The sequence below is a fragment of the Mobula birostris genome, chromosome 16, assembly GCF_030028105.1.
Source record: "Mobula birostris isolate sMobBir1 chromosome 16, sMobBir1.hap1, whole genome shotgun sequence".
In the NCBI taxonomy this organism is placed as follows: Eukaryota; Metazoa; Chordata; class Chondrichthyes; order Myliobatiformes; family Myliobatidae; genus Mobula; species Mobula birostris.
In genome coordinates, this window is record NC_092385.1 from 5,027,669 (window position 1) to 5,052,184 (window position 24,516).

Genomic DNA, 24,516 nt, shown 5'->3' on the forward strand with positions numbered 1-24,516 from the left:
GGCTGTCTGTGGGGAAGATGAATCGCAGGGTTCTATACTACATACATACTTCAATAAGAAATGGACTTCGAAACTTTGCAGTAAAATAAGGGCATAGTAATTCCACAGTTCATTATTACAATTTATAAGACCTAAAACTAATAAAGGTATTCTGGCAACACACATCAAAGTTGCTGGTGAACGCAGCAGGCCAGGCAGCATCTCTAGGAAGAGGTACAGTCGACGTTTCAGGCCAAGACCCTTTATCAGGATTAACTGAAGGAAGAGTTAGTAAGAGATTTGAAAGGTATTCTGGCCCGCTCTCTTCTTGATGCTGGCAACAGGCCTAATTCAATGGGCAGCACATTGTGTGCGCAGGGTCTCAAAATACTAGAGGAAACAGTGGCCAGCTTATCCATTACAGTGAGCGTCTGAGGTAAGATATTGGCTCAACACACAGAGCAAAAATTGCCGGAAGTTTCTTCAGATATATAAAGTGTAAAAGAGATATGAGAGTAGATATTAAACTGCTGGAAACTGATGCTGGAGAATTAGTAATGGGGGACTAGGAAATGGCAGATGAGCTGAATAAGTATTTTGTATCAGTCTTCACTGTGGAAGACATTAGAAGTATGCTGGAAGTCCAAGCGTGTCAGGGGGCAGAAGTGTGTGAAGTTGCCATTACTAAGGAGACGGTTCTTGGGAAACTGAAAGGTTTGAAGATAGTTAATCCACCTGGACCAGATAGTATACAACCCAGGGTTTTAAAAGAGGTGAATGAGGAGATCATGGAGGCATTAGTACAGATCTTTCAAGAATCAATTGATCCTGGCATGGTTCCGGAGGAATGGAAACTTGCAAATGTTACTCCACTCTATTAGAAGCGAGACAGGCAGAAAAAAGATTTTAAAACCATAAGATATAGGAGCAGAATTAGACCATTGGCCCATCGAGTCTGCTCTGCCATTTCATCATGGCTGATCCAATTTTCCTCTCAGCCTCATTCTCCTGCTATCTCCCAGTATCCCTTCATACCCTGACCAATCAAGAATCTATTTACACCTGCCTTAAATATACATAAGGAGTTCACCTCCACAGCTGCCTGGGGCAAAGAATTCCATGGATTTACCACCCTCTGGCTAAAGAAATTCCTCCTTTTCTCCATTCTAAAAGGATGCCCCTCTATTCTGAGGCTGTGTCCTCTGGTCTTAGACTCTCCCACATCTTCTCCACATCCACTCTATCAAGGCCTTTCACCATTTGATAGGTTTCAATGAATTCACCCCTCACCCTTCTGAATTCTATTGAATACAGGCCCAGAACCATCAAACACTCTTCATATGACAAGGCATTCAATCCTGGAATGATTTTTGTGAACCTCATTTGAACCCTCTCGAGTTTCAGCACATACTTTCTAAGATAAGGGGCCCAAACCTGCTCACAATACTCCAAGTGAGGCCTCACCTAGTGTTTTATAAAATTTCAACATCACATCCTTGCTTTTATATTCTAGTCTTCTGGAAATGAATGATAACATTACATTTGCCTTCCTCATCACAGACTCAACCTGCTAATTAACCTTTAGGGAATCCTGCACAAGGACTCCCAAGCCCCTTTGCACCTCAGTTATTTTTTGTATTTTCTCTCTATTTAGAAAATAGTCAATCCTTTCATTTCTTCTCCTAATTGCTTTAAGTCCTCTGTAGCCTACTTCCTCAAACCTACCTGCCCCTTTACCCATCTTCATATCACCTGCAAACTTTGCAACAAAGCCAACTATTTCATCATGCAAATTACTGACATATAACGTAAGAAGAGTCGGTCCCAACACAGACCCCTGTGGAACATCACTAGCCACCGAAAGAAAAGGCTCCCTTTATTCCCACTCTTTGCCTCCTGCCAAACTGCCACTGCTTTGCCTATGCTGGAATGTTTCCTGTAATACCATGGGTTCATAGATGGTTAAGCAGCCTCACGTGTGGCACCTTGCTAAAGGCCTCCTGAAAATCCAAGTCGCAACAGCAATCAATTATCGATTATCTATCCTGCTAGTTATTTCTTCAAAGAATTCCAGCTGATTTGTCAGGCAAGATTTTCCCTTAAAGAAACAATGCTGACTATTGCCTATTTTATCATGTGTCTCCAAGAACCCAGAGATCTTATCCTTAATAATCGACTTAAACATCTTCCCAACCACTAAGGTCAGATACCTTCTTGAAGAATGGAGTGACATTTTCAATTTTATCAATCTCCTGCAACCATTTCAGAATCTAGTGATTCTTAAAAGATCATCACTAATGCCTCCGCAATCTCTTCAGCCATCCCTTTCAGAACTCTGGTGTGTACACTATCTGGTCCAGGTGACTTAGCTACCTTCAGACCTTTCAGTCTTCCTTCTCCCTAGTAATGGTAACTTCACACACTTCATGCCCCCTGACACCTGGAATTTCTGCCATACTGCTAGTGTCTTCCATAGTAAAGTCTGATGAAAAATAGTTATTCAGTTTGCCTGCTATTTTCCTTGTCCCTCATTACTACATCTTCAGCATCGTTTTCCAGCAGTCCAATAGCCAGTCTCACCACTCTTTTACTCTTTATGTATCTGAAGAAACTTTTGGTATGCTCTTTATTGGCTAGCTTACTTTCCTATTCCAGCTTTACCTTAATTACTTTTTTAGTTGTCTTCTGTTGGTTTATAAAAGTTTCTCAATCCTCTAATTTCCCACTAATTTTTACTTTATTATACGCCCTGTCTTTGGCTTTTATGTTGGCTTTGACTTCTCTTGTCAGCCACAGTTGTGTCATCTTTCCTTTAGAATAGTTCTTCCTCTTTGGGATGGATATATCCTGTGCCTTCCGATTTGCTTCCAGAAATTCCAGACATTGCTGCTTTGCCATCCCAACCCTGCCAGTGTTCTTTTCCAATCAATTCCGGCCAACGCCTCTCTCATGCCTCTGTAATTCCCTTTACTCCACTGTAATACTGATCCAACTGATTTTAACTTCTTCTCCTCAAATTTGTGTGAATTTGATCATATTATGTTCACTTGCCACCTAGGGTTCTTTTACCTCAAGGTCTCTAATCAATTCTGGTTCATTGCACAACACCCAATTTAGAATAGCTGATCAACCACAAGCTACTCTAAAAAGCCAACTCTAGAAATTCCCCATCCTGTAACCCCACACCAACCTGATTTTCCCAATCTCCTTGCATATTGAATTCCCCACGATTATTGTAACATTGCCCTTTTGGCATGCATTTTCTATCTCCCATTGTAATCTGTAGGCCACATCCTTACTACTGTTTTGGGAGTCTGTATACAACTCCCATCAGGGTCTTTTTACCCTTGCAGTTCCTTAGCTCTAGCCACACTGATTCAATACCTTCTGACCCTATGTCCCCATGGTCTGGAGGAGCGTTATTTTCTATTGTCAGATGACAACAAACATGAACTTTGGGGTGCTGTAGACTTAGGCAGGTCCAACCCTCCATCTCCCCAAGATGCAGTGCTTCAAGAAGGCAGTACTGTATCCATCACCATCCTCTCCATCTGGAACGTGCTCTCTTCTTGTTATTACCATCAGGGCCCAGGAGTCCGAAGACCCTCTATCAATGACTCAGGAACAGCTTCTCCTCCTCCACCTTCAGATTTCTGAATGACCCATGAATCCATGAACACTGCCTCATTATTCCTTTTTTGTGCTATCTATTTATTTTGTGTTTTCTAGTAATTTTATGTCTTTGCACTGTACTGTTGCAGCAAAGCAACGAATTTCACAACATACACTCTGGCCGCTTTATTATGTACACCTGTACACCTGCTCGTTAATGCAAATATCTAATCAGCCAATCACATGGCAGCAACTCAATGCATTAAAGCATGCAGACATGATCAAGAGGTTTAGTTGTTGTTCAGAACAAACATCAGAATGGGGAAGAAATGTGATCTAAGTGACTTCGATGGGTGGAATGAATGTTGGTGCCAGAAAGGGTGGTTTGAGTACTTTAGAAACTGTTGATCTCCTGGGATTTTCACACACAACAGTCTCGAGAGGTGACAGAAAATGGTGCAAAAAACAAAAAAAAATCCAGTGAGTGGCAGTTTTGTGGATGAAAATGCCTTGTTAATGAGACAGGTCAGAGGAGAATGGTTGAACCAGTAACTCAAATAACCATGCGTTGAAACAGCATCTATGAACATACAGCACATCGAACCTTGAAACATCAGGGCTACAGCAGGAGACAATGAACATAAACACATGGCCACTTTATTCGGTACAGGAGGTTTTAATAAACCTGATTCTGAATGTGTGTGTGTGTGTGTGTGTGTGAGAGAGAGAGAGAGAGAAAGATAAAATGATATCCTTTGTTTAACATCTCATTGCAAAGTCTAAGACTAGGTTATTGCATGCAGATATCCGGAGCTATCCAACCAAGCCCTGGACAAGCTTAGAGAAAGGCCAAGTGGTATGAAGTCCATCTCTCACTGGTCGACCAAGTCAGGGGGTGGTGGAATGAGATCCCTGGGGTTAAGCCTGGCAACCAGGCAAACATCGTAGCTGTCATGCATGAGGACATTGTGGGCCACCACATTCCACTGATTTTCCCAAGGATCTAATTCCAAAATATTTTTGACGATGACTTCATGTCGATCTAGGGAGAGAATAAGATACAAAGGTCATATAACATAAACAAGTCTCTACGGTGTTGGACTGGACTGCATAATTGTGATACTCTTTGTGGTTTAACTTTCCTATGCTTGTTTGCATTTTTATATAATTGCCGATTTACATGTATTATTCAGTGTGTTTTTAGTGGTTGCAGTTTCCTCTATTGTTTTGGCAGGTATTGCACGGGGGCTATCTTATCGGCTAATTCAAGCAATGGAATTTGCTGTTATGAGTAAACTGATATAAGAGGATCAAACCACGTTGGCTGTTTCACTTAGTCTCTGTTCTTCCCCTTTGCCACTAGGCTCTTAGTCTTTTACTCTCTCTCATTTCATTTTCCCTCATTTTGTTTGTGGAACGCTTAATAAATGATTGTAAGCAACAAGTTTAATGTCTCTTTCTTGACTTCCAAAGGACCTCAGATCAAAAAGCATCAAGATCCAACAGTGGCAACATAGAACATAGTCTCTCTGCTGGAGAGACTCAGTGGTTTGAGCAGAATCGGTGGGAGGAAAGGAACTGGCAAATGTTTCCGGTTGAAACCCTGAGTGTGGAGAGGGGAGATGGTGGGTATGAAGAGTGGGAGGGCAGTGGTAAGAAAGGATTCAGAGGTAACTGGTGGACTGAGAAGTGGAGAGAGGAGATGGATGGTATGAAGAGGGAGAGGGGTGTGGCAAGAAAGGATTCCAAGGTAATTTGTGGATTGAGGAGTGAGAGGGGAGATGGCCGGTATGAAGAGGGGTAGGGGAGTGGCAATAAATGATTCTAAGGCAATTGGTGAATTGAGGAGGGGAGAGGGGAGATGCCCAATGTGAAGAGTGGGGAGGGGAGTGGCAAGAAAGCATTCCGAGGTGACTGAGGAATGGTGTAAGGGGAGTTGGAAGACAGTGGCAGATGAATGACAGACAGAGGCAAAAATCAACAGAGAAAAGGAGGTGGAGAGAGAAATTTAGAACTAGATTCAGTTTCAGATGTAGATGAGATTTAGTTTTACTTATCACATGTACATCAAAACATACAGTGAAATATGTCATTTGTGTTAACAACCAACACAACCTGAGGCTGAGCTGGGGACAACGTGCAAGTGTCTCCACATATTCTGGTGTCAACATAGTATACCTACAATGCTCAGTAGAAGACAGAATGACAGGGACACCCACATGGGCCCATGCTATGGCTATTTTGTTGGATAAATGGAACAGGGCCTGCTCCTCTGCTGTTCTCTCTTTCCAAGTACAAAAGGGATTCTGCAGATACTGGAAATCTTGAACAACACACACACACACACACACACATGTTTAAGGAACTCAGCAGGCGGGGTAGCATCTACGGAGGGAAGAAATCAGTTGACATTTTGGGCCGAGACCCTTCATCAGGACCTGCTGACTCCATGGACACTGCCTGACTTGCTGAGTTCCTCCAGCATTTGTATGTATTGGACTCATATTATCTCTTTCACCTGAGTCTGATTGACTCAGACCAGAATCAGTTCTCGAACGCTTTCATACCTGCACCACGAAATGCCCCGCAGACATACAGCTTCTCATCCACCACCCCAGCATTTGTAGAGTTGGTTCTCAGTGAGAGAATTGGTGATGGCAGTGGAGGTCCCTTCCTCCAGAAATCTCCGTCAGGGTTGTATATTTCCACTGCATCCAAACATCTCCTAGCCTGTCCACGGTCCACTCCCTGGCAGCCTATACCACCTTAAGTAGAATAATTAATTATTAATTGCATTGAATCACAGAACAATACAGCTCTTTGAGTTAATAACAGTGCATCCCGTTATGATAAGGACCAATAACAATTAACTGTAAACATGCAACTATAAGGGCACAGACAGATCAATAACGATGTATTGGATATTGATCCTCCAAGAGCACCATAATTTTGCTGTGGTTTGGAGGTTTGCATGCCTCAGTGACCTGGAGAGAGACGTTGGCTGGAGTCAGGACATTATGCTTTGGCTCTTCATAGGGTCACTCATGCCAAACAGGTCAAAGGGAGCCAGACTAAGAGTGGTCCACCGGTCCTCTTGCTTCAGGGGTTCAGCTCAGGGCTAACAACGCTGACTGGTAAAACAAACTATTACAAAAACAGCAATGAAGAATTCTTCTACATCTGAGTACGATGGTATTCCTGAGACTCAGCTTGGAACTTGCATCGAAACATAGAAGACATACAGCACAATACAGGCCCTTCAGCCCACAAAGCTGTGCCAAACATGACTTTACCTTAGAAATTACCTAGGGTTGCCCATAGCCCTGTATTTTTCTGAGCTCCATGTACCTGTCCAGGAACCTCTTAAAAGACCCTATCGTCTCCGCCTCCACCACTGTTGTTGGCAGCCCATTCCATGCACCCACCACTCTCTGTGTAAAAAAACTTATCCCTGACATCTCCTCTGTACCTACTTCCAAGCACCTTAAAACCATGCCCTCTTGTGCTAGCCATTTCCACCCTGGGAAAAAGCCTCTGACTATCTGCACAATCAATGCCTCTCATCATCTTATACACCTCTATCAGGTCACCTCTCATCCTCTGTCGCTCCAATGAAAAAAAGGCCGAGTTCACTCAACCTATTCTCATAAGGCATGCTCCCCAATCCAGGCAACATCCTTGTAAATCTCCTCTGCACCCCTTCTATGGTTTCCACATCCTTCCTATAGTGAGGCAACCAGAACTGAGCACAGTACTCCAAGTGGGGTCTGACCAGGGATATATATATAGCTGAAACATTACCTCTCAGCTCCTAAACTCAATCACACGAGTGATGAAGGCCTGCGCTATGAACTTGGACCCCAAGATCCCTCTGATCCTCCACATTGCCAAGAGTCTTACCATTATCTGCGATCATAATTGACCTACCGAAATGAATCACCTCACATTTATCTGGGTTGAACTCTGCCACTTCTCAGCCCAGCTTTGTCCCACTATAACCTCTGACAGCCCTCCACACTATCCACAACACCTCCAACCTTTGTGTCATCTGCAAATTTACTAACTCATCCCTCCACTTCTTCATCCAGGTCATTTATAAAAATTACGACGAGTAGGGGTCCCAGAACAGATCCCTGAGGCACACTGCTGGTGACTGACTTCCATGCAGAATATGTCCCATCTACAACCACTCTTTGCCTTCTGGATCCACAAAACAATGTCCCTTTGGATCCCATGCCTCCTTACTTTCTCATTAAGCCTTGCATGGGGTACCTTGTCAAATCCATATACACTACATCTACTGCTTTACCTTCATCAATGTGTTTAGTCACATCCTCAAAAAATTCAATTAGGCTCGTAAGTCACGACCTGCCTTTCACAAAGCCATTCTGACTATTCCTAATCATGTTATGCCTCTCCAAATGTTCATAAATCCTGCCTCTTAGGATCTTCTCCATCAACTTACCAACCACTGAAGTAAGACTCACTGGTCTATAATTTCCTGGGCTATCTCTACTCCCTTTCTTGAATAAGGGAACAACATCCACAACGCTCCAATCCTCCAGAACCTCTCCCGTCCCCAGTGATGATGCAAAGATCATCACCAGAGGCTCAGCAATCTCCTCCCTCACCTCCCACAGTAGCCTGGGGTACATCTTGTCCAGTCGCAGTGACTTATCCAACTTGATGCTTTCCAAAAGCTGTAGCTTATCCTCCTTCTTAATATTTACATGCTCAAGCTTTTCAGTCCGCTGTAAGTCCTCCCTGCAATTGCCAAGATTCTCAAGATCCTTTTCCATAGCGAATACTATAACAAAGTATTCATTAAGTACCTCTGCTATCTCCTCACATCACAGCGCTAAGCAGTATTGCACCCATATTGTACTGTCTCAGTACTTCTATATTTGTGTGCTGTAGCACTTACTTTTTATTCGCAGTTATTTTGTAAATAACACTATTCTTTGCACTTCTGGTTAGATGCTAACTGCATTTCATTGGCTTTGTATCTGTACTCGGCACAATGACAATAAAGTCGAATCTAATCTAATCTAATCTAATCATTAATAGTTTTTTGTGAATGCTGCTCATCTGATGCTCTGTGTCTCTGATGCTGCTGCAAGTAAGTTTTTTATGGCCCCAGTGCAGATGACAATAAATTCGACTTTGACATTGACTTTTAGATACAACCGGAACCCAGCATTCTTCACGGGTCTGTTACTTATCCAGTTCCCCAGTGATTTCTACTACTGAGTCTATCTTCAACATTTGGTCAGCACAGCTATTACATCTGGCAACACACTTCATATCCAAAATAAATGTTTCCTTATTTCCTTCCAGTAGTTAAATTTGTGTATTCTATTTACCAAGAGATGACAAATTTATCCAGGTCATAGAACTGTAGACCTATACAAGTCCGTGGCGACCAAGTTACCTAACTGAGGTAATTCCATTGGCAACTCAGTGGTCAAAGTCAAGTATGTTGTCATATGCACCAATACATGTATGTGGGTGGTGAGGTGGTGATACGTCTCTACCAAAGGAGGTGTAAGGAGCTTCTTCCCTCCTAGTCTGCCGGCCGCCCTTGGGCAAGGTGGCAGGGTGGAGATACATCTCTACCAGAGGAGTTGTAAGGCACTCCTTCCCTCCGCTCGTCTGCAGGTCACCCTTGGGCAAGGTGGCAGGGTGGAGATACGTCTCTACCAGAGGAGTTGTAAGGCACTCCTTCCCTCCGCTAGCCTGCAGGTCACCCTTGGGTAAGGTGTAGAACCTCCTTAGCCCCCCCAGTCAGGGTCACGTGAAGCCATGGGAGCTGGTGGTGGACGGTCTTATGAGCATCTGGTGCATATCACAAGTCCTGGTTATGCGACCACTGACGCCAGGCAGACAATCTCTGAAGTGTATTGATAATGGCTGGGTTCACCCATCTTGCAAAGACACTGCCCAGAAGGAGGCAATGGCAAACCACTTCTGTAGAAAAATTTGTCAAGAACAATCATGGTCATGGAAAGACCATGATCACCCACGTCGTAACGACATGGCACATAATGAACAAACGAACGTGTATCTACAAGTTTGATGAAAAACTTGAACAATATATACTACAATAGAATGGAATATTCCAGAAAGGCAGCATGGTAGTGTAGCAGTTAGCGTTACGCTATTACAGCACCAGTGACCTGGGTTCAGTTCCCACCACTGTCTATTGTACAGATGTACTGTGGAGAGCATTTTTACTGGTTGCATCACCGTTTGGTATGGGGTAGGACACTGAACAGGATCAGAAAAAGGCTGCAAACTCAGTCAGCTCCATCATGGGCACTAGCCTCCCCAGCAACATGAACATTTTCAAAAGGCAATGCCTCAAAAAGTTCATTAAGGACCCCATCACCAAGGGCATGCCCTCTTCTCATTGCTACCATCGAGGAGGTACCGGAGCCTGAAGACACACTGTAGATTTCGGAACAGCTTCTTCCCCTCTGCCATCAGATTTCTGAATGGACATAACCTCACTATGAACACGACCTCACTTTTTTTGGTTCTCTTTTGCACTACTCATTTAATTTAATTTTATATATACTTCTTATTGTAATTTAAAGTTTTTTTTATTAGTTTGTATTGCGATGTACTGCTGCCACAAAAAAAAAACAGATTTCACAACTTATGCCAATGATGTTAAGCCTGATTCTGGTTCCCCAGTGACCTCATGGGTTTCCTCCGGGTGCTCCAATTTCTTCCCTCATTCCAAAGATGTCGTTAATTGGTCACATTGGGTGCAATTGGATGGCGTGAGCTCGTTGAGCTGGAAGGGCCTGTTACCGTGCGGTGTCTCTAAATTTAAAAAATAGCCAAAACAGAGTGTTATATCTTCAAAGTTTAGCCGTTATTGTAACATGGCTAGAAAACAATTTGGAACATTGAAGGTTGCCATAGAAATTAAAGCCCTTCTCTTCATTATGTGGAATTTGAATGAAGATCTCAGCAGCGTGGTCAAGTTATAAGACCACCATGAGAAGACTAGGTTATTCCCTTTTCTCATCTCCTCTATCTCTGTCTCGTCCATTCTCAGGATGGGGCTTTCCAGAAACCTGAGTTGTCCTAGTTCTACAAAGAATGGGGTTTCCCTTCCTCGATGCTGCCCTCTCCTGCATCTCCTCCATTTCAGGAACATCTGCCCTTAGCCCACCTTCCCACCACCATAACAGGCACAGAGTTTTCTTTGTCCTTACCTACCACCCCATGGGCCTCTGCATCCATTCTTCATCAGCTTCAGCGGGATACTATCTTTTCCTCCTCCAACCCTTTCCAGAAGAATTGATTTCTTCTGGAATGTGCGGAGTCTTTGTAACTCTCTTCCTCAAAGCAAAGAGTATTGAAAGAAGAGTCTTGTAATATCTTTAAGGGAGAAATGGCTAGATTATTGGAGATCAAAGAGGGTGTTTCAAATGACATGTGATAACTAAATGTATCTGAATCTGAAATTGAAGATATAAAAGCTGCTATGTAACTGCAGGTTCTTTTTCTATAAACCAACTATTGAGTAAACATTGTAGACTACAAAAGGGAAAGGGCAGGAAAAAATTAGCAACACACAGATACGAGAAAGTCTGCAGATGCAGGAAATCCAGAACAATGCACACAAAATGCTAGAGGAACTCAGCAGGTCAGACAGCATCTATGGAGAGGAATAAACAGCCAAAGTTTTGGGCTGAGACACTTCATCCAGTACTGAGAGGGGAAGGTGCCTGAATTAAAAGAGGCTAGCTGGAAGGTGCCAGGTGAAGCCGGGTGGGTGGGAAAGGTCAAGGGCTGGAGAGGAAGGAATCTGATAGGAGAGGAGAGTGAACCATAGGAGAAAGGGAAGGAGGGAGGGGACCAGGGGGAAGCAATAGGCTTGTGAGAAGAAGTGAAAGGTCAGACTAGGGAATAGAGGGGGGTGGGTAGCCTTTGTTTACCGGAAAGAGAAATCGATATTCATGCCATCAGGTTGGAGGCTACCCAGATGGAATATAAGGTGTTGTTCCTCCACCCCGAGGGTGGCTACCTCTTGGCACAAGAGGAGGCCATGGACAGACACATCAGAACGGGAAGGGGATTTGGAATTAAAATATTTTTCCACTGGGAAAAGCTAGTGTTATTTTAGATAACCATATCTATTCCTCACATTCCCGTTTCACATTTACCCCTGGAATGAATCAGCAGGTTACTTGTCAGATTAAAGACTATTAAGACAGATGAAGCGATATTTGCATTCTGCAGCTCATGTCAATGTTATTAAGCTGTCATGTCATCTTAACCACAAACTGCCTGAGCCCAGCCAGTTTGGCACACATGATCATCAGTTCTTCACGCACATTAACCAGTGCCGGTTACTCCTTTCAGGAATCAGCACTCTGCCGATATATCTCTCAGCTTGTGTCCTGGCCCCCAAAATTTTATTTTTATTTTTATATATTTTATTTAGAGATACAGCACGGAACAGGCTCTTCCAGCCCAACGAGCCGCATCACCCTGCAACCTGTCTGTTTAACCCTAGCCTAATCATAGGACAATTTACAATGACCAACTAAACTACTAATATTAAATCCCCCCTCCCGGGAGGGGGGAGAAAATGGCAATGCGATGGCAGCGCGCATGGCCACTTCGGCGATGATATCTGTTATCTGTCGAGTAGGGGACCGTGTACAATTCTGATTTGATGGAGACAGACGTAAGAGCATGGAGGAACATCTGGAGAAATGTCTGAAATGCCCGTTTCGCTGCCGCTGCTACTGTGTGGTAACCGGAATCTCCGGAGCTGAAGGCCCCGAAATCCTCGGCTTTGCATGTTTCAGCGGCCAGGGCGAGGTCGAAGGCGCTCGGCAGAGGATGGCGCTCGGGAGGCTGGTTGGAAACTCAGAGTTTTCGGACGGATGGACTCAGGGTTGGCTGGGGTCGGCTGCTTCCAAGGTATCGACAAGTTGACGGTGCCTGGAGGTTTATGGCAGGGAGTTTCTCCCTTTTGCTGCCTGCTATCGGGGTCTCAGGAGTTGATCGACTCGGGACTTCGAGACTTTTTTTTACTGTGCCCATGGTCTGTTCTTCATCAAATTATGGTATTGCTTTGCACTGCTGTAACTATATGTTATAATTATGTGGTTCTGTCAGTGTTAGTCTTTGGTTCGTCCTGTTTTCTGTGATATCACTCCGGAGAAACATTGTATCACTTCTTAGTGCATCTATGCATTTCTAAATGACAATAAAAGAGGACTGAGTGTTCTCATAATCTAAATCCTATAGAATGTTGAAATGCCTTGAGAGAGTGGATGTGGAGAGGATATTTCCTGCGGTGGGAGAGTCTAAGACCAGAGGGTGCAGTCTCAGACTAGAGGAACGTTCATTTAGAAGGGAGGTGAGGAGGAATTTCTTTAGCCAGATGCTGGTGAATCTATGGAACTCTTTGCCACAGACAGCTGTGGAGGCCAAGTCATTGAGTGTATTTAAGGCAGAGGTTGATGGATTTTTGATTACTCAGGGCATGAAGGGACACAGGAAGATGACAGGAGTTTGGGAAATGTATCAGCCATGATGAAATGGTGGAGCAGACTCGATGGGCCAAATGGCCTGAGAGGCAACTTTTTTGCACAGCAGGTGGTAGATATATGGAGCCAGCTGCCAAAGGGAGGTAGAAGCAGTGTGATGGAATAAGGAGACCACAGACAGATAAAATTTAATACAGTGAGGAGGAAACAAAGACAAGTTAATATTAACTGTAACTCTCAAGGGCGACGATAAACAATCTGCTGGAGGGTGGAGGTAGGAATCGCTGATGTTTCAGAGGGGAGATAGCCAGTATTAAAAGGATTATCAAGTCACGTCTTTGGAATGTGGGAGGAAACTGGAGCACCTGGAGGAAACCCAAGTAGTTCAGGGGGAGAATGTATGAATTCCTTACTAACAGCACCAGAATTAATCTCTGATCATCAGAATGCCCTGAGCTGTAATAGCATCGTGCTAAACGCACTCTTCCCCCGCCTTCAACTTCCTGAAAATGCAAATGAACCTGCAGGAACAGCTCAGTAATTCCCTTCCAATCGACCCATCTCTCTGCACCTTTTACTCCTCATTTGTAAATTGGCATGAGGGAAACTATGCCTTGTTTCTCTGTGGTGTGGTCATTCCAGAAGAAGGATGAGGCAAAGAAAGTTGACAGGACTTGGAAAAAATGCTCCTCAGTGGAATTTTTAACATTGGATTCTCGCACAGAATCCAAACCCCCTAACAGCCAAACTCTTCTGCTGAAACATCTCCCTCCCACAGCCTCTCACCCATTGAACATGGGAAGTACAGCACAGTACCTCAGAGCGTAACCATAAGGCGATAAGGTATAGGAGCAGAATTAGGCCATTTAGCCCTTTGATAATATCTATGCCAAACAAACACAATAGACAATAGGTGCAGGAGTAGGCCATTCAGCCCTTCGAGCCAGCACCACCATTCACTGTGATCATGGCTGATCATCCACAATCAGTACCCTTTTCCTGCCTTCTCCCCATATCCCATCACTCTGCTATCTTTAAGAGCTCTATCTAACACTTTTTTGAAAGAATCCAGAGAATTGGCCTCCACTGCCTTCTGAGGCAGAGCAGTCCACAGAACCACAACCCTCTGTGTGGAAAAGTTTTTCCTCAACTCCGTTCTAAATTGCCTACCCCTTATTCTTAAACTGTGGCCTCTGGTTCTGGACTCCCCCAACATCGGGAACATGTTTCCTGCCTCTAGCGTGTCCAATCCCCTAATAATCTTATATGTTTCAATCAGATCCCCTCTCAGCCTTCTAAGTTCCAGTGTATACAACCCCAGTCGCTCCAATCTTTCAACATATGACAGTCACGCCATCCCGGGAATTAATCTTGTGAACCTATGCTGCACTCCCTCAATAGCTAGAATGTCCTTCCTCAAATTTGGAGACCAAAACTGTACACAATATTCCAGGTGTGGTCTCACCAGGGCCCTGTACAGCTGCAGAAGGACCTCTTTGCTCTTATACTCAATTACTCTTGTTATGAAGGCCAGCATGCCATTAGCTTTCTTCACTGCCTGCTGTACCTGCATGCTTACTTTCAGTGACTGATGAACAAGGACAAGGACACCTAGACACCTGTCCTGTCCGATGAATATCCCTGTAATACTGTGGTACTTTCTAACTCCCTCTTAAACACCACTATCGGATCTGCCTCCATCATCACCGCCGACAGCCCAATCCAGGCACCCACCACACCCATGTAAGAAGTCCTTCCCTGCACAAAGTGCTGGAGGAACTCAGCAGGTCAGGCAACATCTACCGGAGGGGAATAAACAGTTGACGTTTTGTGCCGAAACTCTTCACCAGAAAAGGAGAGGGCAGAAGCCAGAATAAGAATGTCGTGGGGTGGGGACGGAGTACAAGCCGGCAGGTGAAAGATGAGCCCAGGTGAGGGGCTCACGGCTCAGATGCTGCTCAACCCATGGAGGTCAACCGGGAGTTCTTTTCTTGCAAGACACACAAAATGCTGGAGGAACTCAGCAGGTCGGGCAGCATCTATGGAAAGGAATAAACAATCAATGACCAAGACCTTTCAACTTGGCCTGAAATGTCACTGTTTATTCCCCTCCATAGATGTTGTCTGACCTGCTGTGTCCCTCCAGTATTTCGTGTGCCTTCCTCAAGAGATCTTCAGCACCTGCAGAATCTCATGTCTGTGTCCATTTCAAATCTTTTTAGTCTAATTAAGACCAGAAGCTGAACTATGGTCTCCAGAAGCTTGGCTACATGAATCTGAGCTCGTTTCCTTTCTCTAGGGGAAAGGCATACTTTGAGAGTTAACCATCATCTGAAACATTAATACAAGGCCCCACTATCAATGTCATAAATACAAGAAAGTCTGCAGAAGCTGGGAATACAGAATGAGACACACAAAATGCTGAAGGAACTCAGCAAGTCAGGCAGCACCTATGGAATTGAATGAACAGTCAATGTTTCAGGCCGAGACCCTTCTTCAGAACTGAGAAGGAAGGGTGAAGGTGCCTGAATAAAAAGATGGGGAGAGGGGAAGGAGGCTAGCTAGAAGGTGACAGGTGAAGCCAGGTGGCTGAGGAAGGTCAAGGGCTGGAGAGGAAGGAATCTGATAGGAGAGGAGAGAGGACCTTAGGAAAAAGATAAGGAGGAATGCCCAGGCGGAATGATAGGCAGGTGAAAAGAGATTTCAGTTTGAGACCCTTCAGGTTGCCCCACACATCTCTTTTAAACTTTCCCTCTCTCACCTCCAATAGCACGTCACATTTTTATATTTCTATATTGCTAGGATGCATCACAACCTGGTATAGAATCTCCCATTTTCCTACATTATATGCTGTGTTGTATGACGTGGGCTATCATGGTCTTTCCATGGCCATTAATGTTCTTGGCAATTTTTCTACAGAAGTGGTTTACCATTGACCTACTGGGCAGCATCTTCACACAACGGGTGACCCCAGCCATTATCAACACTCAGGAGATTGTCTGCCTGGTGTCAGTGGTGGCATAACCAGGACGTGCTATGCACCAGCTGCTCATACGGCCATCCACCACCTGCTCCCATGGTTTCACATGACCCTGGAGCCAGGGGAAGGGGGGTTTGTGTCTAAGCAGGTGCTCACCTTGCCCAAGGGTGACCTGCAGGCTTGTGGAGGGAAGGAGAGCCTTACCCCTCCTTTGAGACTTACCTCCACCCTGCCACCCAACTCCGATGTACAGATTGAAATAAAAGCTGCAGAGGGTTGTAAACTTCATCCTGGGCATCAACCTCCTCAGCACTGAGGACATCTTCAAGAAGGTAGCATCCATCCAGCCTTAAGAAGGTACTTAGCGGGAGGAGCAAAAGATATCGCCAGAGGTTTTTGTGGACGAGGGCAACTCTTCAAGTTCATCTACGGAACAGTTTAAATCTTCACTTCTTGTGTTTCTTTTTTCCTTTTCAAGGTGGCTGGGGTCCTATTGGAGTTCATAACCCACAGCTGCGCTCAAACTATGTTTTTCATGGTCGTGGATTCTCGCTCTTCGGAGCTTGCCAAGTGGCCCGCACTTCAGTATCTCTAAGAACAGCTTGGACAATGTGCATCTTCAGGGTGCAGCCGTGTGGACGACTCGACTCCTTGCCAATGTCACCAACTAAAGCATTTTGGGAGATCGAAACATCAAGATAGCGGGGGTGGCTGTACTCGAGCGATCTCTTTCTCTCTGACTCAATGGTGAGGGAGAGTCTGCTGATTCTTAAGTTGGGAGAATTCGAATAAGCAACTCTGCAGACTGTAACATCGAAACAGCAAGCTGTTGGCCTCCCCTCTTGCTGTGACAAGAGCAATGACTCTCTCTGCCTTCTCAGTGAGAGAGAGAGGGCCTGTTGAGATGTCGAAGTGTTGGGATGGACAGTAGTTTTTGACAGACTCTAGATCATGGTCTTGGAATTGCTTGTATGGTGGGTGGTGGGGGGGGCCTGATACTTCTTGCTGGAACAAGTTGAGGGGAGAGGGAGCATTAATGCTTTGCTGTCGCTTGTGTGCGGGAAGGGGAGGGGGGGGCTTTGTTTTCTGACATCTTCCGTCATTCATTCTTTGGGGTTTTTTTTTCTCTGTTTCCTGGACATCTGTGAAGAGCGAGAATTTCAGGTTGTATACTGTATACATTCTCTGATATTAAATGGAACCATCAAACCATCAGTAAGAACCCTCAACACATTGCTACCATCAAGGAGAAGGTACAGGAACCTGAAGACACACACTCAATGTTTTAGGAACAGCTTTCTCCCCTCTACCATCAGATTTCTGAAAGGTCCATAAACCCATGAACACCAGCTCACCACTTTGCTTTCTTTTTGTACTATTGTTTTCTTTAATATATATTTCTTACCGTAACATGGTAAATTTTTATGTATTGCACTGTGTGGCCGCCATAAAATAACAAATTTCATGACATATGTCAGCGATTCTAATTTTATCATAGATTCATAGAAAACTACTGCACAGAAGGCGACTCCTTGGCCTATCTAACCAGTTAAATTCCTGTCATCTGCATCCAAAACATAGCCACCCATACCCCTGCCTTCCATGTATTTATCTAAATTTCTATTAAACATTGAAATCGAGCTCACGTACTTATTGGGGAAAAGGCTCTGACTGTCTACCGTACCCATGCCTCTCATAATCTGATAAACTTCTATCAGGCCTCCTCCCACCCCCAGCATAACCTAACCAGAACTAAGCTCCTAACAGCTTCCTGAACTCCCACCCTCCAGAAGTAGAGGCAAGATTACAACAGCTTTTTGTTATCAGTCCATGACATTTTATAATGTATTTCCTAGAGTGAAAATGACTGATACAATGGGGACTAATAGTAAGGTGATTGGGAGAAAGTGAGGAGGGATGTCAGAGATAGGTTGTTTTACACAGAGCGTGATAGGGGTGCAGAACGCCCTGCCAGAGGTGATGGTAGAGGCAGCTACATTAGGGACATTTAAGAGTCTCTTAGACAGGTGCAATATTGAAAGAAAAGTAGGTAGAAATAATGTTTTCAAGAAGGTCAGCATAACTGCCCCACTAAAGTATTGTCTCTTTGTGTATTTTCTCAACTTTCGACTTAAGACCATAAGAAGTAGGAGCAGAATTTGGCCATTTGGCCCATCGAGTCTGCTCCACCATTTCATCATGGCTGATCCATTTCCTTCTCAGCCCCAATCTCTTGCCTTCTCCCCATAGCCCTTCATGCCCTGACTAACCAGGAATCACCTTCTTGACACACTGGCCTTCAACAGTCAGAGCATTGAATATAGAGGGTGGGAAGTTATGTAGTGATCATACAGGGTTGTCAGTGAGGCCACGATTGGAATACTCTATTCATTTTTGGTCAATTTGTTATGGGAAGGTTGAAAAAACGATGCTTCAAAAAGGCAGCATCCATTATTAAGGACGCCCAATACCCTGGACATGCCCTCTTCTCATTGCTACCATTAGGGAGGAGGTACAGGAGCCTGAAGACACACACTCAATGATTCAGGCCCAGCTTCTTTCCACCTGCCATCCAATTTCTGAATAGACTTTGAACCCATGAATGCTATCTCACCACTTTTTAATTTTTATTATTGTATTATTTATTTAACTATTTTTACATACGTGTGGTCGCATAACCAGGACTTGTGATACGCACCAGCTGCTCATACAACCATCCACCACCTGCTCCCATGACGTGGCCCAATTGGGGGGGGGGTCTAAGCAGGTGCTACACCTTGCCCAAGGGTGACCCACAGGCTAGAGGAGGGAAGGAGTGCCTTACACCTCCTTTAGTTGAGGCATATTTCCGCCTCACCATCTAACAAATACAGAAGCTGAGAAAATAAATATGTAACATCTGAAGTGAATCTTCATCATTTAATTTGTAGCCTGTTGCTGGACTTGTTTATTTTTTCAAATCTCAGGAGAAACAGATGGTTACCCTCTTGACCATTTGGTCCATGTCACTGTCTTCACCACAGTTCATATTGTGACTCATTGTATTAAAATAAATCTCCACTGCCCCTGTGTCCTACAGGGTCTGCTCAGGCATTTTCTCGTTCTGTTTTTTTTTTAATGTTATTTATTTAGAGGTTAAGCACCAATGCAGGGCTGGAAGATTAGCGATTAGCCTTATGTGTCACATGTATACCAAAACTTCGAAACATACAGTGAAACAACCAACACAGTCCAAGGATGTGCTGAGAGCAGCCCGCAAGTGTTCTGCTGCCAACACAGCATGCCCACAACTCACTAACCCTGACCCGTACGTCTTTGGGGTGTGGAAACCAGAGCACCCAGAGGAAACCCACACAGTCATGGGTTGGGGGAGGGGTGGAATGCACAAACTCCTTACAGACAGCAACGGGAACTGAATCTGGATCACGGGCACTATGATAATGTTACGCTATCACGCCACCCCTGCACTCTACTGCATTCAAACCAATGGTAGGGCTTTTCTTTTCCCAGGACTTAACCACATTTATAAAGAAATCAAAGAGAAAAAAGCCTTGATTGTTCACTAAATGCCAAGGCAATTGAAATCGATTTGGTCGGGTTCCAAACGAGAGGATTCCGTTGCAGGTCAGCGTTCTTTAATATGGTGGGAACAGCCAAAAACTCATTTAGGCCCCTCGTTAGATAGAAGCGGTCTAGTTTAACATTCTTCCTGAACTTTACAGAGAAAGAATATGTTTCTCATTAAATACTCATTATAGTACATCCCCCCCCCACCACGTTAGAATGCTTTCACTTCACAAAAAGGCCTAATTGTTCAATGGGTAATCTGTTTTTCATAACTCACTTCCAACACATCACTGTATCCATGATCTTTGTTTTGACTTCCTCTTTGTCCCCCTGTCCCTCTTCCTTTCCAAATGCTCCTTTCTTCCCACATTCTTGTCATGTCAGGCGGTGTTGAAGTACTTACTAATGCAAGCCAGCAAAATCATGAAGGATTCCACCCACCCTGCTCATGGGCTGTTTGTCCCACCCCTGTCAGAGTAGAGACTACGCAACATCTATACCAGGACTACAAAAACCTAAAACAGTTACTTCGTCCAAGTTATCAGGCAAATCAACATCTTCACCCGTTAACCCACCCCACCACTCCTCTCCCTCATTTACAAGTGTAATGCCCTGTTTAAGATTTCTACTGCTAATGTTGTGGGATATTCCATTTAGCAGCTTTTTGTAAAAGCGGCAAGTCCTGCTGGTATAATGTTTTGGTTTTGGCTAAAGATAAGGGGCTGTGATATGCAACTTAGGACTGTTGTGTCAGCCAATCAGAATGACAGATTTGGGAGAAGATTATAGAGAGATATGTGATTTCTGGAGAGACGGAGAGATTTGTGACGGACGCTGGTGGGGGTCTGTGGTCTTTTGGCTGGAGATGCAGAGAAGATCAGGAGAGACCAGGGTTCTATCTGACGGGAAGATGTGATTGCAAGGAGTGTTTTGCCAGATGAAGGAGTCTAAGATAAGAAGCTCTACCGGTGATTGGTGATGAGAATTCAGCACCGCGGTAACAGTTAAACCCAGCTTTTGAAAGATATGAGCTCCAATATCATGTGCACATTTAGACTGGTTTACCTGTAATGGGCCCTTTTATTTTTTTCTTTTCTTTCACTTACAACCTGTTTTATAAAGCTGAAATTAGTAAATATACTTGTAAGGGGTTTCTTCTTTTATGTTACTGCGTATGTTGATTAAGATAGCTTCTTTGTTATGTTACATGCTGAGGAAGTCTCCAGCTAGCAGCTTTCTTGGGTTATAACAGATAACAGAGTAAATGAACCAATGGGTGTCCACGTTATTTTTTTCTTGGGGTGACACGCTGTCTCATATTGCTGGGAACCAGGGGGTTTTGGCGGGGAGTCGGAGGAGAGACCGTGAGGATGACGGACGTGCGGGGAAAGCTCAGGTTGATCACTATGGGTGATCCCCAGCTGCGAGTCGACGGGGTCAGAGTGGTCCCGAAGAGGTCCCCGAGCTCCAATGTGTGCGCGAAGAAATTGAACTTTGATAAGTCTGGCGCCTTTTCCATTCCTTTTTTGTATTGAATTTCTATTAATCTCATTGACTTAGTAATATCTATAAAGTGTATTTGGTAAAACGTACACTGTGTGCTGGCTGATGACTGATGTTTGAAGCCGAATCAGGTGGCGTTTGTATAGCAACCAGCACAACCGGGAGACGAGGTGAGCGGCGGACAGGGTTTCCCCTGGATAAACACCCAATGTAGCTGAGCGTTACATAGTTCTTTATAATTTTATGCAGTGTATGATCTATTATTCCTTGCTGACCGATAATTGTGCACGGGCAGTATTTACAAGGCGTTTGCCCAATCGAGGTTCCATTAATCAGAATATCCCAACTTTCCCGTTTGGTTGAACCCCAAATCATACTGGCCCTAGATGTTAGATGTTAAATGTTAGTCCTGACGAAGGGTCTCGGCCCGAAACGTCGACTGTACCTCTTCCTAGAGATGCTGCCTGGCCTGCTGCATTCACCAGCAACTTTGATGTGTGTGGCCCTAGATATATAGTGTTTATGAAAGGTGGCCTTCTCACCATTGGGTTACATGGCTGTTAGCAAAGTTTGCTATCAAGCCAAGTTTGCATATGAGCTCACTGAGGAGGTTAGACCAGCAAGTAAATCATTTTGTTCCCCTTCACACTTGTCAACCGAAGCATGAAAATAAACAATCTTGAATCCTGAAAAGCCTGGTTATAGATTCAGCAGCCCCATCTCAGACACAACCCTCCTGACCATCAAGGACATCGTCAAGAGGTGGTGCCTAAGTACTCTTACCATGGGGGACACGGCCCCTTCTCATCGCTACCATCAGGGAGGAGGTACAGGAGCCTGAAGACCTACATTCAATGATTTAGAAATAACTTCTTCCCATTCACCATCAGAATTCAAATGGTTCAATTTAATATCAGTGAATGTATACAATATACAACCTAAAATTCTTACTCTTCACAGAGACAGACAATGAATCTCTGAACACTACCTAGTTACTCCTCTTTCACAAAAAAATTATTTTACTATTTATATAATGGTGCCAAAGTCCTAGGTCTTGGGCAAGGTTTGTAAACTCTGTAGTTCATGTTAAGATGTGTTTCTGGTTTTTGGTCATTCGTTTTATTATTGCTATTTTGTGTGATTTTGAATCAGGGTGACATGCAGATAATGAATGCTGAGCTGAACTAAATATCCCTGGACTCTTTCATAAAAAGATAGAAACATAGAAAGCCCACAGCACAATACAGGGCCCTTCGTCCACAAAGCTGTGCTGAACATGTCCTTACCTGAGAAATTACCTAGGGTTACCCATAGCCCTCTCTTTTTCTGAGCTCCATATACCTATCCAGGAGTCTCTTAAAAGACCCTATCGTATCCGCCTCCACCACCGTCACCGGCAGCCCAGTCCACGCACTCACCACTCTCTGAGAAAAAAAATTTACCCCTGACATCTCCTCTGTACCTACTTCCAAGCACCTTAAAACACCTTCGATTTGGTCTGTGCTCCATGCTTTTTTTTTATTACCATTTGCGCAGGTGGTTTTTCTTTTGCATGTGGGGGAGGAGTACGCTTAATGTTTATTCTTTGAACAGGTTCCACGGTGTTTCTTTGTTTTGTGGCTGTCTGTGGGAAGATGAATCTCAGGGTTGTATACTGCGTACAGACATTGATAATAAATGTACTTTGAATCTTTGAACTTTTTGTCTGCTGTCACAAAACAATAAAAAACCGTCTGAAATTTGAATTAGGCCACTGTTTTTCTTGCACTATGTTAATAAAGGCTGATCAGCACCTCAATTTAGGACCTTAAAGAGATTTGGCACTTCACCAAATACTGCAACACACTTCTACAAGTGCACTGTTGAATCCTGACTGGTTGCATCATTGCCTTGTGTGGTATTCCTAAAGCACAGGAGTATGAGAGGCTGCGCAGTCGTGGATGCAGCCCGGTCGATCATTGTCACAGCCTGGGTGAGTCATGGGCATGGCCCTCCCGACTATTGAGAGTGTCAGGAAGGTCACATCTATCATCAGGAATCTCATCTTCCCACAGCTACCATCAGGCAGGAGGTACTGAAGTCCTAACACCACCAGGTTCAGGAACAGCTGCTCTCTTCTGTTCATATGTTAAGCGAATGCACCTAACATTCTCTATGTCTGTGTCCGACATCTCCCCAATCACCTTAAAGTTATGCCCCCTCGTATTACCCTTCCTATAACAGAGTAACCAAAAATGAACAAAGTACTTCAAATCCGGCCTCACCAATGCCCTATGTGATTGTTACAGAACCTCCCAACTTCGCCACGACGCCAAGGTAGCATAGTGGTTGGCACATTATTACAGCACGGGGCGTTCTGGAGTTGGGAGTTCAATTCCAGCACCATTCCGTAAAGAGTCTCTGTACGTCCTCCCCATGGAATGCCTGGGTTTTCCCTGGGTCTTCCGGTTTCCCCCCCCACAGTCCAAAGACGTACCAGGAAGGTCAATAGTCATTGGAAATTGTCCCATGAGTTAATGGGGGGGGGTTGTGGGGTTGCTGGGCCAGCATGGCTCGAAGGGTCAGAAGGGCCTACTCCTCACTATGTCACAAACAAACAGATAGATAAGTAAATAAATAAATATATGAAGAGGCATAGAACACTTTAGCAGAACAGTTATGTCGAACTTCCCTAAAATATTAGATCTGCCCCAACTGGGGAAGGGAGCCCTGAATCAAAAGAGCATGGTAGTTTGGTTAGGATAATGGTTTACAGCAGCGGTCCCCAACCACCGGGCCGCAGACTGGTACCCGGCCGCAAAGCATGTGCTACTGGGCCGTGAGGAAACGATATGAGTCAGCTGCACCTTCCCTCATTTCCTGTCGCGCACTGTTGAACTTGAACATAGGGTTGCCAACTGTCCCGTATTTGCCGGGACATCCCGTATATTGGGCTAAATTGGTTTGTCCCATACGGGACCGCCCTTGTCCCGTATTTCCCCCGTTCCTATGAAACCTTTCGTGCCGAAATGGCGCAAAGTGAAGAAGCAATTACCATTAATTTATATGGGAAAATTTTTTGAGCGTTCCTAGACCCAAAAAATAACCTACCAAATCATACCAAATAACACATAAAACCAAAAATAAACAACAGTAACATATAGTAAAAGCAGGAATGATATGATAAATACACAGCCTATATAAAGTAGAAATAATGTATGTACAGTGTAGTCGGGAAGATGAATGGAAAACCGATTTGTGGGGGAAAAAATCAGCATGTACGCGCGTGCGCACATCACATGCGCACACAGGTGCCCGCGCAAGGCTTCATGGTCATGGTAGTCTTTCCTGTGGTAAAGTGTCCCGCGATTCGACTGC

The 24,516-nt window shown here is 44.4% G+C and overlaps 1 protein-coding gene across 2 annotated transcripts in view; it reads right to left on the reverse strand.

Moving 5' to 3' along the window:
• Window positions 1-3,802: 3,802 nt before the first annotated feature.
• kbtbd12 (kelch repeat and BTB (POZ) domain containing 12) overlaps window positions 3,803-24,516 on the reverse strand; it is a 64,654-nt gene continuing 43,940 nt past the window's right edge. For both annotated transcript variants that reach the window (XM_072280248.1, XM_072280247.1), the window contains exons 5-6: window positions 6,159-6,356; window positions 3,803-4,633 (exon numbers count right to left, since the gene is read on the reverse strand). In XM_072280248.1, coding sequence (XP_072136349.1) covers window positions 4,464-4,633; window positions 6,159-6,356 — 368 coding nt within the window. In that variant the 3' untranslated portion in view covers window positions 3,803-4,463. The remainder of the gene's footprint in view (window positions 4,634-6,158; window positions 6,357-24,516) is intronic.